Source organism: Schistosoma mansoni, chromosome 3 (assembly GCF_000237925.1).
Source record: "Schistosoma mansoni strain Puerto Rico chromosome 3, complete genome".
Classification (NCBI taxonomy): domain Eukaryota; kingdom Metazoa; phylum Platyhelminthes; class Trematoda; order Strigeidida; family Schistosomatidae; genus Schistosoma; species Schistosoma mansoni.
This window is the reverse complement of record NC_031497.1, coordinates 20,059,086-20,074,887: the sequence shown is the minus strand read 5'-3', so window position 1 is coordinate 20,074,887 and position 15,802 is coordinate 20,059,086. Positions and strand designations below refer to the sequence as shown.

Here is a 15,802-nt window from a genome sequence, read left to right as displayed (position 1 = left end):
GATGACCCATGCTGTTATTGTTTTTTCTTTATGAAGCTCAGTCTTTCCGACTTAAAAGTTGTTATATTCAATGTTTGGTCTCTGTTGTATTAATGATTGTGCCTTTATTAGAAAGTGAAGTAAATCATTGTGATATTTCTTAGAAACTGACCTTCCCAGCCTACCTCGTTTCCGAATACAGAGATTTCTATAACTAATACACAAAATCCTGTCACCAAATATGTTACAGCATTACTGATTCAGATGTAATTCATCAGTTTTTAGTACTAGGTTATGAGTTTGAACAGTTACATACTATGTTTTTATTAAACCAATTGATCTCACAATTACGTTATCAGTCACTGGGTCCATTTTAGAAGAAATGCTTTGTTAACTTTTGTAAAAGTTCTAACAATCTTTAGAAATCTTTCATATCAAGGTGTGACTTGTAACGGATGTTCACGAAGGGACTTCAGGTTTAGGCGATATAAATGTCTAATTTGTCGTGACTATGATCTTTGTGGGACCTGTTTTGATAGTCAACAAGAAACTGAAAAGCATTTAAATTATCATCCGATGCAATGTTTGATCACTAAAGCAGATCATAATGTATTTTACTCTGGCGAGGTGAGTAACTTTTTTCTAGTTTTCAATATATGTACATCGTTTTTCATCACAAAAAAATAATGTTTAAAAATACCAGATAATTAGGATGAAGAGTAGACGGCAACCTTAATTTCGGGATAGTATAACTCGGTAGTATAGGCATTCAATCTTCTATTTGACCAGATTTTAGACATTTTGATCTTATTTTATCTAAACAACTGTTATGAGTTCTCTTATTACGAACTAGTTACTATTATTGCTTAGTGCTCTTGGACACTACTTCTCCGAATCAGAACACGGTTGAACAGGAACGCAATTTTATTTAAAATAAACAAAGGTTGAATGGAAGTAGGAAACACAACCAGAAAAGCGTTAGTATATTCGTAATTATTACACAAGACTATTCTAGAGCCCTCTCCAAGTATTCTCTGGCACTGATTCGCTAATAAATGGCCAACTTAGTCCTGCACGGGACATGCTTTAATGCAATCAATATCCTACTAACATCCTCTCTTTGAGCAGACTCGTAGGATCTGGTGTTAAGATCCACCTCAACCGTGTGACTGGTCTGTGCTTTCGATTTGTCAATTTTCTAGACAATAAAGAAGTGGTATCATTCTTTGCTTACACCGAGACTGGCCTGCTCGTTTCAGGGGTTTTGATTTCAAAGCTGTCTAGCAGAATATCAAGAAGTGTTCTTTGTCGGGTCTCGTTGCTTGCGATCAAAGCTGCCTTTAATTGGTCAGTAGGACAGACCCAAACTTTTAAGCTAACTGACACCTTTTAAACCACATTTCCTTTCTTTTCCACGATTCGACCAGCTATCCACGTAGGACGTTTGCCACGATAGTCCATAGCAAGTTAAGTCATAGATTCGAACTTGAAATGTTCATCTTTTAAAAATAATATTATATTCGCTCAATCCAAATAAGCAGTATGTTCCTCCGATTGCTTGATATACAGTTATAGCAAATAATGTAAAACCATTTCTACTTCAATTTATTTTGATTGATATCTACTGCTGTATATTGTAATACAGAGCTGACACTTCTACAAAGTACTCATTGACATACCAGATCCTCAGAAGCATACTTATGACAGATTGATGTCTTTACCTGTGGAAATTTAGATATTAGATTGTATTGTAGATATATGTTTGTGTGGGGTCACAGGACAATCTGTAAGTTAGCTAAAAAAATCTTGTTCTTTTACACACCGTTTTCAAAGGATCCTTTCATGCATTTCATTAATCTTTCTCATTTCATAGTTCATTTTATTTGATCACTTATTTTTTTAAGAGCTCAACTAAATATTGTGTTCAAAGTTTCACTTGTTCAGTATGTGGCCAGTTAGGCTTCACAGAATCGTCTTTATCAAGTCATGTTTTTACTCATCATCCTAATGCTATTGATTCAGAAGTACTTTGTCCATTTTGTGCAATTCAAACAGAAGGTGATCCAAATCGTACTACACATGATATTGCAAATCATTTTAAAAGTGTTCACAACCTTCAACCTTCCGTCAGTGGTAACAGTAAGTTCCATATATACGTCTGGGTTTACATTCTTTAACACATTTATGGGAAATAATTGGTTATTATTTTCAAGATGCATACTTATACTCCTAGTTATGTTATGGTTTTTAGCGTCATTATACATTCTAGTTGTGTCAGTTGATATAATAACCAACAATTAGCCAAGATTCTAGTTTATTGCTCAGCAGTCTGATCTCTACTAATACAAAGCTGTGAGAAGTAATCAGTAAAAGTAGATAACACCAGGGGGTGGGACTGCCATAAATATTCAGTCATAGATCCCAAAGGCTTTTCTGGAACAACTGTGTAGACACGTTTCTGCTTTATTATTGAGTATTTTGAAGACGTTTGAAATCAGTGTTTTGGCAGTTTAGTGAAATTTATTTCAAAACTGCTCACGATGGCAGAAACCTACCTGATTACAATTTTCTATCGAATATTAGATACATTTATCTACACGTACCTAGTTTGCTTATCGTCTGTTAAATTACTTCTTAATTTGATAATTTTGTGCTATATCAATTGGATGTTTAATTTTTAAGCTAATAGTTCCTGAACAAAATCACAAAATCCAAGGAGTAAACTGTTATAAATTCCTCTAGAAGTTCTTAATGCTGTTATGTCGAAATTAGGTATGACTGTTTGTTGCCAGTAGCTATGTTGTTACTATCTTCATAACACAACATTTGATTTCCATCTTGTAGTTTGTTATTATTTTTGTCATCTGTGTTAATACATTAAATGAATATCAAATTATTTTTACGTTATCATTCATCAAGTTTGGAAGGGAAACTTGATAATGATTCGACGCCAGGTATTTAGAGATGACATTATATGTGTAAACTATGTTTGAAATAATCTCGGAAATCGAAATTTAAATACTCCCGAGATTTCGCGCAACAATCTGGTTCAAACTTTGTCAGGTAAATTACTAAAGACACTAACATCGTTGGGTACCGACTCAGTGGTCTAAAGGTCAAGCGTCCGCGCGCGAAACCGAAGGTCATGGGTTCGATTCCCGTGTGCAGGACTGTGTATATCCACTGCTGAAAAGTCCCGCGCTAGGACGAAACAGCTGTTCATTTCTACACTTCCAATAGTTGTCTAACTTTTATCGGTTCATGATTTCAATGAAAGACAAACTTTTGATATAAGTCCATACAAATACTTGTCGAATTATGTTTTAATGTTGATTCAATACATAAAACGTGATTCATTTGAAGTTAATAGTATTCCGAATATGACATGCCTATGGATATGCGTGTATATCTAAACTATTGTTGATACGGCAAGTAATAGCTAATCAATTGAATCCAAAGGATACCAAGAAAGATTGAACTCCTCCTGAAGCCAGCTATCAAGTTACAAGTAAATCCAACGAAGACGTTTTATTTTTTGAAAAAAGAAAGGTGTTGGGGAGATTAAAAGTGTTCCTCGAAAAAGTCAAGAGGAGCCCTGGGAACGATGGAAAACATATTGTCCAATCAGCGTAGAAGTTCCTCGGAGACATATAGGGAGTGAAAAGCCACGTGTTGTCACATTTCTGGCCGGATGATTACCTACCCTTATACTGTATTTAGTATGGTTCCAGAAAACTCCGGAACCCAAAGCCACTAGAAATACTATAAATACCCTTGATTTTGTGTACATGAACTAACCTTGGAGTAAAGCGTTCTTTTTACACTTCGCACCTTTTCTCAGGTGTTTAAGTTGTCGTGTAGATTTAGTTTGGGGTCATTAGAAGAGTTTAGGAAACCGATTCGAGCGTCCAGTTAAAAGACTTGTCATATATGAATATCGACAAGAACCAGTTGATTGTTTTATTCATTAGACATAAATCTGAAAATATGTAAGAGTAAGTTAAGCTAATCGAAGTATGGGCTAACTAAAAATAACTAGAGAGTAAGTTTGTAAAGTAAAAATTAATTGGATGTGAATCCAAATGAAGTAATTTATTAGATAATTAAACACCCATTGTTGTTACGATCCTGATACGAGTGATATAGATTGGATCGTTTTTATTTTTAAATCAGCAGTCCTCATGGTGCACGTAACTGTATTCTGTCTCTTCTATTTCGATTGTTCTGATATATATATATATATATATATATATATATATATATATATATATATATACCCCTCAGAAAATCAATCCATTTCCTAGCCAATAATATACACTTGTCCCTCAGGTCATTTCAGATTGCCGTTAATGACCTCATTTGGCTACTTTCGATTGGCACACCATATCAGTAACGTTTCAAACATGATGTTCTTGCACACTTACATTCAACTGTCTGGAAGTTTCTCCTACGTGTACAACATCATATTCACTACATTTAAACACAATTTTGTTGTTCTTCCCCAAAGATTCTGTCCCTAACTTTAACCTGGTGATATCACTTACACGAAAATAGACTTATATCATGTTTATTTAATATTCTTTTTATCTCTTCCAGTGTTTCTTTACGATAAAGCATGACTGACTACGTTTTTTCATTCTTTCATTGAAAAGGTTATTCTTGTTTTCGGTTCGTTTTTAGTAATCTTTTTCAAAAACACAAGTGATAATGGATGATCTGTTGTTTGATTGTCGTTCTAAATTCTAACCTATGACCGTAGATAAAATTGATATTTAATTTTCTTCTATCTCTAACGTTATTATCTACCATTACACAATTTATCCTCTTCTTTTTGTCCTATTTGGTTAAACAGTGTGGATAATAATCCAAATAATTAGTTAATTTTGGTTTTTTGTCTTTTTTTCTAGCCATTCAGTCATCACAGTCTGCCAATAATCACCCTACAACTCCAATCTCTGAAGCTGTTAGTTTACGTACAAGACTTAGGAATCTGTCTGTCAGCTATGATCAACTTAAAAATGCCAAAAAAATTAATGCTAATACTATAACTTCACAACACCATTTTTCTTCAACAGATAGATCACGTTGTCACAATCAGCATAGTATAAGTTCAAATCATACCATATCGCAATCATTGGCATCGAATTCACGTTTTACTGCTGGTTGTATAGTAGCAATGAAAAACTACTTAGAATGTTATGAAAGTAATAAAAATGCTTGTCATAATGATGATACTAATGGATTACTTGACCAACCAACTAACTTGTTGTTACATAACAAGAATGAAATAACTAGGAATTCTTCTACTGCCTTACACTATGAACATGATATTAACGCACTAAATTCACAATCCGAAGTTGACAAATTAAACAACCATGTTGGCGATATGAACAGTCAAAGTCCAGTAAGTTTGTTATCTATTTGTATTTTGTAAGAAAGCTTTTTACCAAAACGTTTGCATCAGTAAGTGATCTAGTCAAAAGAGCGAATTTTCTATCTTTAATGTATGCATAGCATATTAACATGCAGTGTGATAATATGGCGAATACTCACTTGCTGACTTAGAATATTTGTTGAAGACATTGATAAAATGCAGGGTCTTCTGATGCCTTCGCCTGCAGCTCTTCTAGAGTTACTCCCAATCCCAGATAAAGGAGGATGGTTGGGCATAGAGTCGGCAACCCCATTCCACAGAAAACTACCTTGCTAAAAAAACGTCGAACAGATTAAACAAATTAAACCATTTAAACTTTGCCTCCAAGTTGAACGGGAAATTATGACGCTCCATGATGAGAGCTGAGATCCGTCGGAAGTCACGAGGCTGATGCCCCTTCTAACAACCAGAGCAACAATTTTAATAGGTATATAGAATATTCAGGCAATGTGGGAGACCGGGATGACCAGTCAAATAACACCCGACCGTAGCTGCTACCTTGACGTGGTGGTCGGGCTTGCCTATAGTGATGACCCAACCGAGCTATATTGGCTGGAACATACGTTCCTGTAGGTTTTACCATGCCAGGCAGGTCGATTGGAGAACAGTAAAACTAAAAGCAGCAACTCAAGGTCTGAGGGAAAAGTCGTACTGCTGACTGTACAGAGGTGTGACAGCAGTAAGGTGTTTCCCTCGGATAACCAGCATCTGCAGCGATGCTGCCATCTCACAAGGAAGGAGGGGGTTAGAAAAGGTCAACCCTAGAAATGTCACACCTCATATTAACTCACGGATTTCCGTCGCCGGCGGTAAGGCCCTTTGGAGAACGGAGCTGTGCGCGACTGGCCTCAAACAGTTGTCCCTTGGACTCTGCATTCAGTCAGCCAGCTACAACGTAGGACCAGGCATCGGTCCAAGTTGCCATACCTCGTTAGCACAACAAGATGAACACCGGATTTATAGAAATAGTTAATTTAGTGGTGATAATATATAAAAGATAGGTTGTATATAAGGATATAGTATAGGAAGGAAGAACGTTATGAAGCAATTTTAATCTTAAGGTTTAAGGGAAGATAAAGAGTGTGATCGATTCTGATCCATGTCACCTAGAGTCTCTAACCATTGGTTACGATAGTCACGCGGACCCCAACCAGGTAGTCTGCATCTGCCAACATGGCTCAGACTAGAAGTTAGTGACTTCAAGCACTGTTGCCACGTTTTGGTTTGGCCTCCCCTAACTCTTTACCAACCATCCCCTACACTAGTCAGCATAGCGCGTCGTGGTAATCGGTGTTCAGGCATACGTAATACGTGGCCTAACCATCTCATTCGATGAAGATTCCAGACCTCATCAACTGATTTACCATCGTTCCCTATTATCCTGCGTCTAACCTCACTATTACTTACCCGGTGATCCCAGCAGATGCGAGCAATATTTCTAAGGCATCTGTGGTCAAATACTAGTAACTTACGAATATCTTCTACCCTTAATGGCCATGCTTCACAGCCGTAAAGTAGAACAGAGCGAACTGCTGCGTAGTATACTCGTCCCTTAATTGATAGACGGATATCTCGTCTTCGCCATATGTGACGTAGTTGGCAAACGTCAAACGAGCTTTTTGAATCCGTGCTGAGATTTCGTCAGACACCAACCCATTAGGGCTGATCAGACTTCCAAGATAAGTGCATTTGTCGACGCGTTCGACTCCCTCGCTCCCTATCCTTAGTTCAGATGTTGACGCAGACCAGTTCTGGAGTAACAATCTGCATTTAGAAGAGAAGAAACACGTCCCAAATATCCTGGCATTGTTGCTCAGTACTACCAAAAAACTGAATTTTACCGTCTTCACTCAATAAGACTATGTGATCTATGCATTCTAAGTCAATAGGTGGACCTCCTGGTAAGATATCAATTCCTGGAAATTCAGTCGGAGAGAGTGTTATTTCCATCAATAGGTCTATAATCAAGTTAAACAAAAATAGGGATAGTGGACATCCTTGAAGGACACCACTTGAGGTTGTAAAATCAGATGATAGTTCGCCATAAGCTCTCACTCGACTAGTAGTGTTCGAGTAAAGAGCCTTCACAAGGTTTATGTACTTCTCAGGTACACCTTTCAATGACAGACACTGCCACAGAACCTCTCGGTCTACAGAGTCAAATGCTGCTTTCAAGTCAAGAAAAACTATCATTGTCGGACGCCGATAAACATGTCTGTGTTCTAAAACCTGACGAATAGTGAATATGTGGTCGATGCAACCACGACCGGGTCTGAAGCCAGCCTGGTTTTCTCGTGTTTGCAGTTCACGAGTCTTAGTTAGGCGCCCGATAATTATTGAGGCTAGTACTTTAGATGCTATGTTAGTCAGACTAATCCCTCTATGGTTATCGCAGGATGATTTCGGCCCTTTATATATTGGGACAATAAGTGATTGTGATCAGTCGGATGGGATTACGTCCAACTCCCAGATTTTAGTCAGAATATTAATCAACCTAGTCGCTAAAATCGGGCCACCATATATAAAGATCTCTGGAGCCAATCCATCAGGACCAGCTACTCTTCCTCGTTTCAGATTAGTTATAGCCTTTTGAACTTCAGGTAGGGTCGGGGGACCTACTTCAATGTTCCATTCAGACTGTCTGGGAATAGTGGGTAGTTGTGCAGTAGCTGAGGGCCAGCTGAACTGCTCCTTAAAGTGTTCCGCCCATCGTTCTAAACGTCTGGGCTGAGAGCAGATAAGGGTTCCGTCTTTTTCCGAGATCGTTTCACTTACACTTGACTTATTAATTCCGGTTTCTTTTATTAGTCTGAAGAGTTGCCTGGTGTTGCCTACAGCCGCTGCCTTTTCCATCTCTTTTGTTTTCGTTGCCCACCACTGCTCACGACCGTTCCTTAGACTTTTAGTCAACCTAGATTTGATTTGTTTACGCTCTTCGTCGTGTTCAGAGCCTGATGGGATGAATTTACGCGAATCCATCAGTGAAATAGATTTGGAAGAAATCCATTGGTTTTTTGGAATCCTATGGTTTAAATTACTTATAGATGTGACTGATGTTTCCACAGCTGTTCATGTGTCTTTCCAAGCAGCATCTGGGTCAGTCTCGTTTACAGAACTGCCTAGATGTGAACTCAGTTGTTTCTGGAATTTACATTTGAATTTCTTGTCCTCCAGTTCAATCCTAATGGGTCTTCTTAGTGTAGTTTTCCTGCGTCTAGTGAGGCGCAGACAAATGCGTGCTCGTATTAAAGCGTGGTCAGAGTCTAAACAAGTATTCCAATACGAGCGACAATCTTCTATCAAGCTTCTCTAACGATGACTGATGGCAATATGGTCTATTTGAGTCCATCGTTGGTTTGGTGCAGGTGGTCGCCATGTCAGGCGATGTCTCTCCTTATGTTTAAAGTTAGTGTTTGCTAAAAATAAACGATTGTCTGAGCATAGTTGCAACAGACGATCACCATTATATGTTCGCTGAGCCGGAATACTAAAATACCTACCTAAATGTCTTTCTGTTTGATTTAAGCTACCTAACTGGGCGTCAAAGTCACCCGCTACGAGTACTTTTCTAAAGAAGATCAGAGAGCTTTCTGTAAAAGTCATCTTTCACTTCATCATGGCTGCAGTCAGTGGGAGCGTAGGCAGAAACGACGAAAATGGCGACGACGTGTGTCCCTATCCTTCCGAGTTCTTACAGAGCCATTTGGCCGAACAGCACACAGGCGACTGTTAACGGGGATCCATTCTAGTAGTGCTTGTTCTGCCCTCGTACTAAGTGCTATGCCTACACCTGCAAGTCCACGAGAACTAGTCATGGGGTCGCCAGATACACGGAGGGTGTATTTCGTTGGCTGTCCATTTTGGAGAGGTGAGGTCAAGTGAATGACCACACTGGGATCCTGTATGCGTGTTTCGGAGACACAGCATACATCGATGGTACGAGATTCTAGGGTCTTAGACAAGGAGGCCTGTTGACCGATTTGACTTAGAGTACGTACGTTGAAGGCTAAAATGTGTAGTTTGGAGCGAGGTTTTAGTAGACCTGGGACAGTGTTTCGCGCACTAGAATCGTTGGCCATGGTGACCCTTGAGGAGGAAACCGAAAGAGGAAGTGTTTTGTGTTGAAAGTTGAGGTAGAAGGAATAGTAAGAAGTGAAGAAGGAGATTGATTATGAATACAGTGGTCTTGAGTGCTGTTAGAAGTATGAGGGCAGTTATCACTTCCCGGTCGCCCACACCGCGGAAGGGTCCTTCCAGAGGTACCTGAAAAGGAAATTGGGTTAAAAGTGGTCTTAATGACCTGAGAGCGTGACTGCAGTGCCTAAGGGACAACTGCTTGAGGTCGGTCACACACGACCTTTTTGTGGGTAGTTTTTGTGTTAGATCCGTACTTGTTGGGACCTTACCGCCGGAGACGGATATCCGTGGGATAAGGCGAGGTGCTTTTTTACCACCCCTCCTTGTGGGAAGGCAGCATCGCTGTTATCCTGGTTGTCTGAAGGAAACACCTTACTGCTGTCACACCTCTGTACAGTCAGCAGTACGACTTCGGACCTTAGTTTGTTGCTTTTAGTCTTACCGCCCTTCAACCAACCTGTCTGGCATGGTAGGACCTTGAGGAACGATTGTTCCAGTCAGTATAGCTCGATTGGTTCATCACTATAGGCAAGGCCGACCACCACGTCAAGGTAGCAGCAATGGTCGGGCTTGGACTCTGCGGTCACGCTCCAAGGTCGTTAAGACCAAAATTAATCCAACTTCCTTTTCATGTCCCTCAAGAAATACCCTTACACGGTATGGGCAGCCGGGAAGTGATATTAGCCCTAGCAGCCCTCATAGGCTTCTAGTATTCGATCATAAGTGTCTTCGAAGCATTGCTCGTATATCCTGGGACCACCGAGTAAATAATATAATCGTTAGGAAACGTGTACTAGGTAAAGATGGCAAATCGATTGATGGAGTAGTGAAACCTCATCAGTTGAGATGGTTGGGACACGTGTTACGTATGCCCAACCACCGACTGCCCTGACGTGCGATGTTTTATGGTGTAGGAGTAGATTGGAAGAAAGCTAGGGTTGGCCACTCCAAAATATGGCACAAATCCATGAAGTCGCTGACAAGTAGACTGAGCTATGTTGGTAGGAGTGGACTACCTGGTTGGGATTCGCAAGATGATAGCAATCGATGGTTAGAGACCTTGAATGACATGGCTCAAAATCGTTTGTAATGGCGAAGGTGTATCCACTCTTTGTGTTCTGCCAAATTCTAATTTCCTAAATTCTTCATGTCTCTATGCTTTTTCTCTTCCCGAATTTATTTCACTGTATTATACTCCTTCAATAACATCTTCAAACCCTAATCTTTCACATAATGCTTATACTCTTACTACTTCTACCACTATGCAATGTGAATTTTGTGCTAATGTGGTATGGAAACTCGAACTGATGTACGTACGTACGAAGTTCTACGTTGTGACTGACTGAGTCAAATAGCTACAGAAATGAGGAGATACAACTTGGCAGTACTCGGAATCAGCGAAACCCATTGGAACCAAGCTGTACAGCAATTGTTAGATACAGGAGAGATGCTGCTGTACTCCGATTACGAAGAGGAGAATGCTCCACACACAGGGAATTGCTCTGGTGCTGTCCAAAAGAAACATTACAAAGGTCCAATACAGCCTTCCTTCGAGATACTAGCAAACTCAACCAATTCAAGGTAACTCTCAACAACAGGTTCCAAGCACTAAAAGATCTACTGAAAGAAGAAGAAACTACGATGGAGGACAACTGGAAAGAGATAAAAGAAGCACTAACTTCGACGTGTCAGGATTTAGTACGATTACGTATTGTTAGAGATCTTGAGTGACATGTCTCAAAATTGTTCGCAATGATGCAGGTGCATTCGCCCTCTCTCTTCATTTGGATTCTGAATTTCGATACTTAATATTTTCTACTGCTACTAGTAGTACTGATATCGTTACTAATTTGACTACTCTGGAATTGGTTTTCATAATTTTATCCCGCTGTGTTAACGTGGTGTAAAAACCTGAATCGATGCAAATTTGTGCTATGTTCTACATAGCATATGGCTAACTTAGTCAGGACCCGTTACCATGCTATTTACCTTAGATCAATTTAAAGTGGGTGGAGGCAGTTGGCGAGAAATTCTGGACTTCGGTGTCATGCTGTTTTCCACCAATCAGCTAGGCTACCTGTTGGATTTACATCAGTACTGATTACTTTTAAAAGGTTAACGGAAGTCTGGTTTTGTATTTACCTTTGGTACTAAGCTTTAGATATAGCCGAGGGATTCGTGTGTTTAGTCGTAGTTGTGTTGTGCACTAAATAAATGCGTTTAAGGTTAACTTGGGCGACTTACACTAATGTTTAATCTTTATGCTGTCTTAGCTGTTAGCTTAACTATTACTCAGGTGCAAAGGTGTTTAGTACACGCAAATCTTATACGCTGTTTACTGTATATAACCTTTTTAAGTTCTTAATTTTATTTCTATCTGTGACTACTTTCTCATGTTTCTGTGTTTCCAACCATTTCCCTAATGAATTTCTAAATTAAAACATATTTTTTTGACAGGCTTTTATTCTTATGCTTTTTAGGTGGTCGAAAGTTCGGGAAATCCGACAAACTATTGTACATCAACTGTTTCTGTTATTCAAAACTCAAGACCCACCGACAGTCTGATCCCTTCTTTTACTGAGAACATGGCTACTACTGGCGATCAGACTGCTAATCCAAATATTGATTCCAACTCTAACTTGGATTCTTTCACTTCGCAAGTATTTGACCATAAAATGAAATCAATAAATACTAATTCTTCAAAGCATTCAAAGTCATTATCAGTAGATTTACATATGAAGTCAAGTAATGATGAAAAATCTAAAGAATCAAATAAAAAACACGCCTTTAATTCGTAAGTTTTATTCCACTTAAATATTACTTGAAAACAACTTGTATAACTATACGAAAAATAACTTCAGAATAGAAGATCCCACTAAATACAGCCAAGTTGACAGTGATATGGGACCACCATTAATAACACAGTGGGGCGTCAGCTGGGATTTGCCTAGAACTAGAGACCACTAATTGTTTAGTCATCGGTAACCTGTTTATATATCATACTAAACAATTCTAACTTTCCTACTCTAACATAGGTTTGTCAGTCAAACCCAATGTAGAACCTGACACACTTATGCAGAGGTCTAAGTTTTCATACCTCATTAGCACAACTAAATGAAATTCTTAGAACAAATCCCAACTTAGTTTTGTGTTTCAGTGAAATATGAGGTTATGAATGTTTATTTAAGGTATAAATCACACCAGAATTTTTAATTCTTATTTTATCACTCTTCATGTAGTTCATAGTTTGAATCAATTCACAGTTGTAATGAAATTGACATATTTGATTATCGCATCTCTGAAATAAAAAAGTAAGTATACTCTCATTATGGGGTTTTATGTATTTCAGGCCTTTGATTTGCGCGTAGGCGTATACGTATGAGTGACTACTAGACTAGCTTCCAACTTACAGTCATGTTCAACCCATTGACTCAACAAACACAGCTACCACTCATCCCACTACAGAACGGGAGACGAACAATCAGCACAAAGTTTGTAAAATGATTATATAGAAGTGTTGTGATGTACTCAATACAAACGAATAAGTCATTTTCACAACCTAATAGTAGTAACATTTAATGTTGATAAAAAAATTTACATGGTCTTGGTAGATCTGCACTCTTTCTGTTTAAAATATGTTAATGACTAGGTAACCACTCAAAATTACAAACTATTGAGTAAGTATTTTGATAAATTGCACTCAGGATCTTTAAAATATTTTGGGAATTTATTAATTACTCTTTGAAACAGTGAGTATACTTTTGCAGTTAAACTAGAATAAAGTCTAGCACTAAATTTTCCATAAAAATTGCAAACTTTCTCAACTTTGTGTTTTTATCAGTTATGAGGAAGAAATAAAGAACCTTTCAGAATACTAGTTGGCTTTTAATCAACTGTTTTGAATAATACTGATTTTATAAAAAGCCAATTTATTAGTTAGTTATTATTACATTGAATTATTGTTATCTGTTTCTCTTAAGACATTGTATGAATGATTCCCGATCGGCATTACCATCTGTTGTTAATCAAGATGAATGGAATATCGATTGGCACATATTTTTGAATGAATTAATTTGGTCTAGTTTGTGTAGTAGTGAAGCTTCATCGAATGTTACCTGACGTTTCATTAACATGTAATACGGATGCTGATATGATTTATCAAGAATATTTTTAATGTTGCTTTTTTATTTCATTAGTATATTACCCGCACTCGATTAAATTGTGATTTTAGACTTACAGTGCTCCATTGCGTATGGATCCCGTATTTCTGTGTCAAACGATTTGTATGTTCATTTTTATTAATTTTAATTGTTAAGAAGTAAACGACCTGTTGTATTCAGTGCTTGTACATGTGGATCGATTAGTCTATCAAGATGTGTATATACAAACATGTATATATCTCTGTTAATATATATACATATATTCAGAAGAACCTACAAGATAGATGTCTTTCTTTTATTCAATACCAAAAGAAAAACAATAAATCGTTAGCTTTATTGTTAATATTAACGCTAAACAATAGTTACTAATTTCTTCTGCTTATCATACTCCATTAGTTTTGGTATGCTGACTACCGGCAAGCAGTTCTACCTGTGTTTTTCACTTAATTATCACATTAGTAAACTTATTATGCACTTTCCAAGTCCCATTACCCTTTATTCTGCTTGGCCCCTCTCGGTTTAACAAAAACAAGCGTCAAAGAACAATGTGATCAATGTTCTATGTGTTTATGACATACCATTCTATGAAGGTAATGGTAAAAATTTAAAGTTTTTGAAAAAAAATTATTTCCTTATGTTACAATATATGAAATATACATAACGTATATAGTGATGTGCTCAATAGTTTTTGTGTAAGAAATTATTATTGGCTTTGAAATCGATCTTTTACTCTCCCTTTAACTACCGTGTTTTGCACATACAGTGCGTTTCGCGTTGTATTGGAGATTTCAATGGGGCGCGGTGTACAACCTACTGTGTAATCGCGCAGTAAGGCAATGCTGTCACTACACTGAAAGGTTGAACCCCACACTCATTGTATATTCCTTTCAGGTTTGTTTTTAAGCCTGTTGCTGATGGCAAAACTGAAGAGGAATGATGGGACTCGGTAATCAGATCTAAACCTACCGTTATTTTCGAACAAAAGAGATGGTTGTATGACCTCACTCTGTGTGAAATGTTTTTACAGGACCTTTGAGGTGATAATAAATCTACCAGTCACGCTCTTTCGACGGGATCCCAAGGCAGCTCTATTAAATGAACTAAAGATCGCTCTTATTGTCAAGGGCATGTGTTGAGGGTATTCAAGTGTCCAGTGGGGTGTAAAGATGTCATTTCATCCACAACCAGAACACGAACTGGAATAAAGGGGACTATTAATTGCAGGTATAAATTACAAGACAGCGGAACTGGAGATAGGATCGCGTGATTATTTTGGACCATAGTGATCTATTTCGCTCGTCTACTCGGAATCCTGGGACCTCTATGCACTTGTATGAATTTAAAATGTTTCAGGCCCTATAAGTTGACCCTTTATATCTACAAACTGGGTTTAAGCACCGTACGCCCACTCACTTGCAGAAACGCTATCATTAAGACTTGCATTGAAGGGCCTGTAGTTTTGCGGTATGAAAGAATGTCTAGCGAGAAGGCTGATTCTTCATGTGCTTCGCTGTGTCGAAGCCTTTTTGAACGAACTTAACACAAAAAGTCGTAGAAATAAGGACTCCTATGGAAGAGGTTAAAAGAGCTTATCCTTATGAGTACCTCTACCGTCAACGAAACCTACATACCCTTGACTGTACAACAGCTCTTGAGGGTTATATCATCGGTATATTTATTCATATTCCTCATGTGATGTATTGCATCTAATAATATCTACCTGGTTGTAGTATATCGAGTTACAAAATCACTCATCAATTTAAAATCTCAATTATAGACAGGGGATGGGTAATTGCACACACTCCGTTTCATATGTACATTAGTTTTGTATGTTTACTACTGAAGCTTAAGGGCTATTAACTGTCACTGTACCATATTTATCGTGTAATTTGCTTATAGTAGATAAAGATAACGCACAATTTTTTTACTTTAGGTTTTCTGGAGATGGTTGAGTCTTGCTGCTTACATAACTGACTGATCTTAGTTAAACAACCATTACGAAGTAGGAAGCACTGAACAACTGTTCCATCGTATAACGGGACTCTTCAGCAGAGCGCATCCGCGACTAAATCGGCAAAGCGCAAGTGTGATA

At 38.0% G+C, this 15,802-nt stretch overlaps 1 protein-coding gene across 1 annotated transcript; it reads left to right on the top strand.

The window, feature by feature from the left end:
- Positions 1-555: 555 nt before the first annotated feature.
- Positions 556-12,932, top strand: Smp_138520 (hypothetical protein; the record flags this gene model as incomplete). Its single annotated transcript, XM_018799574.1, has 5 exons — positions 556-606; positions 1,884-2,118; positions 4,887-5,383; positions 12,031-12,210; positions 12,900-12,932. The coding sequence occupies 5 exons, from the start codon at positions 556-558 to the stop codon at positions 12,930-12,932; spliced, it is 996 nt and encodes a 331-aa protein (XP_018651350.1).
- Positions 12,933-15,802: the final 2,870 nt, after the last annotated feature.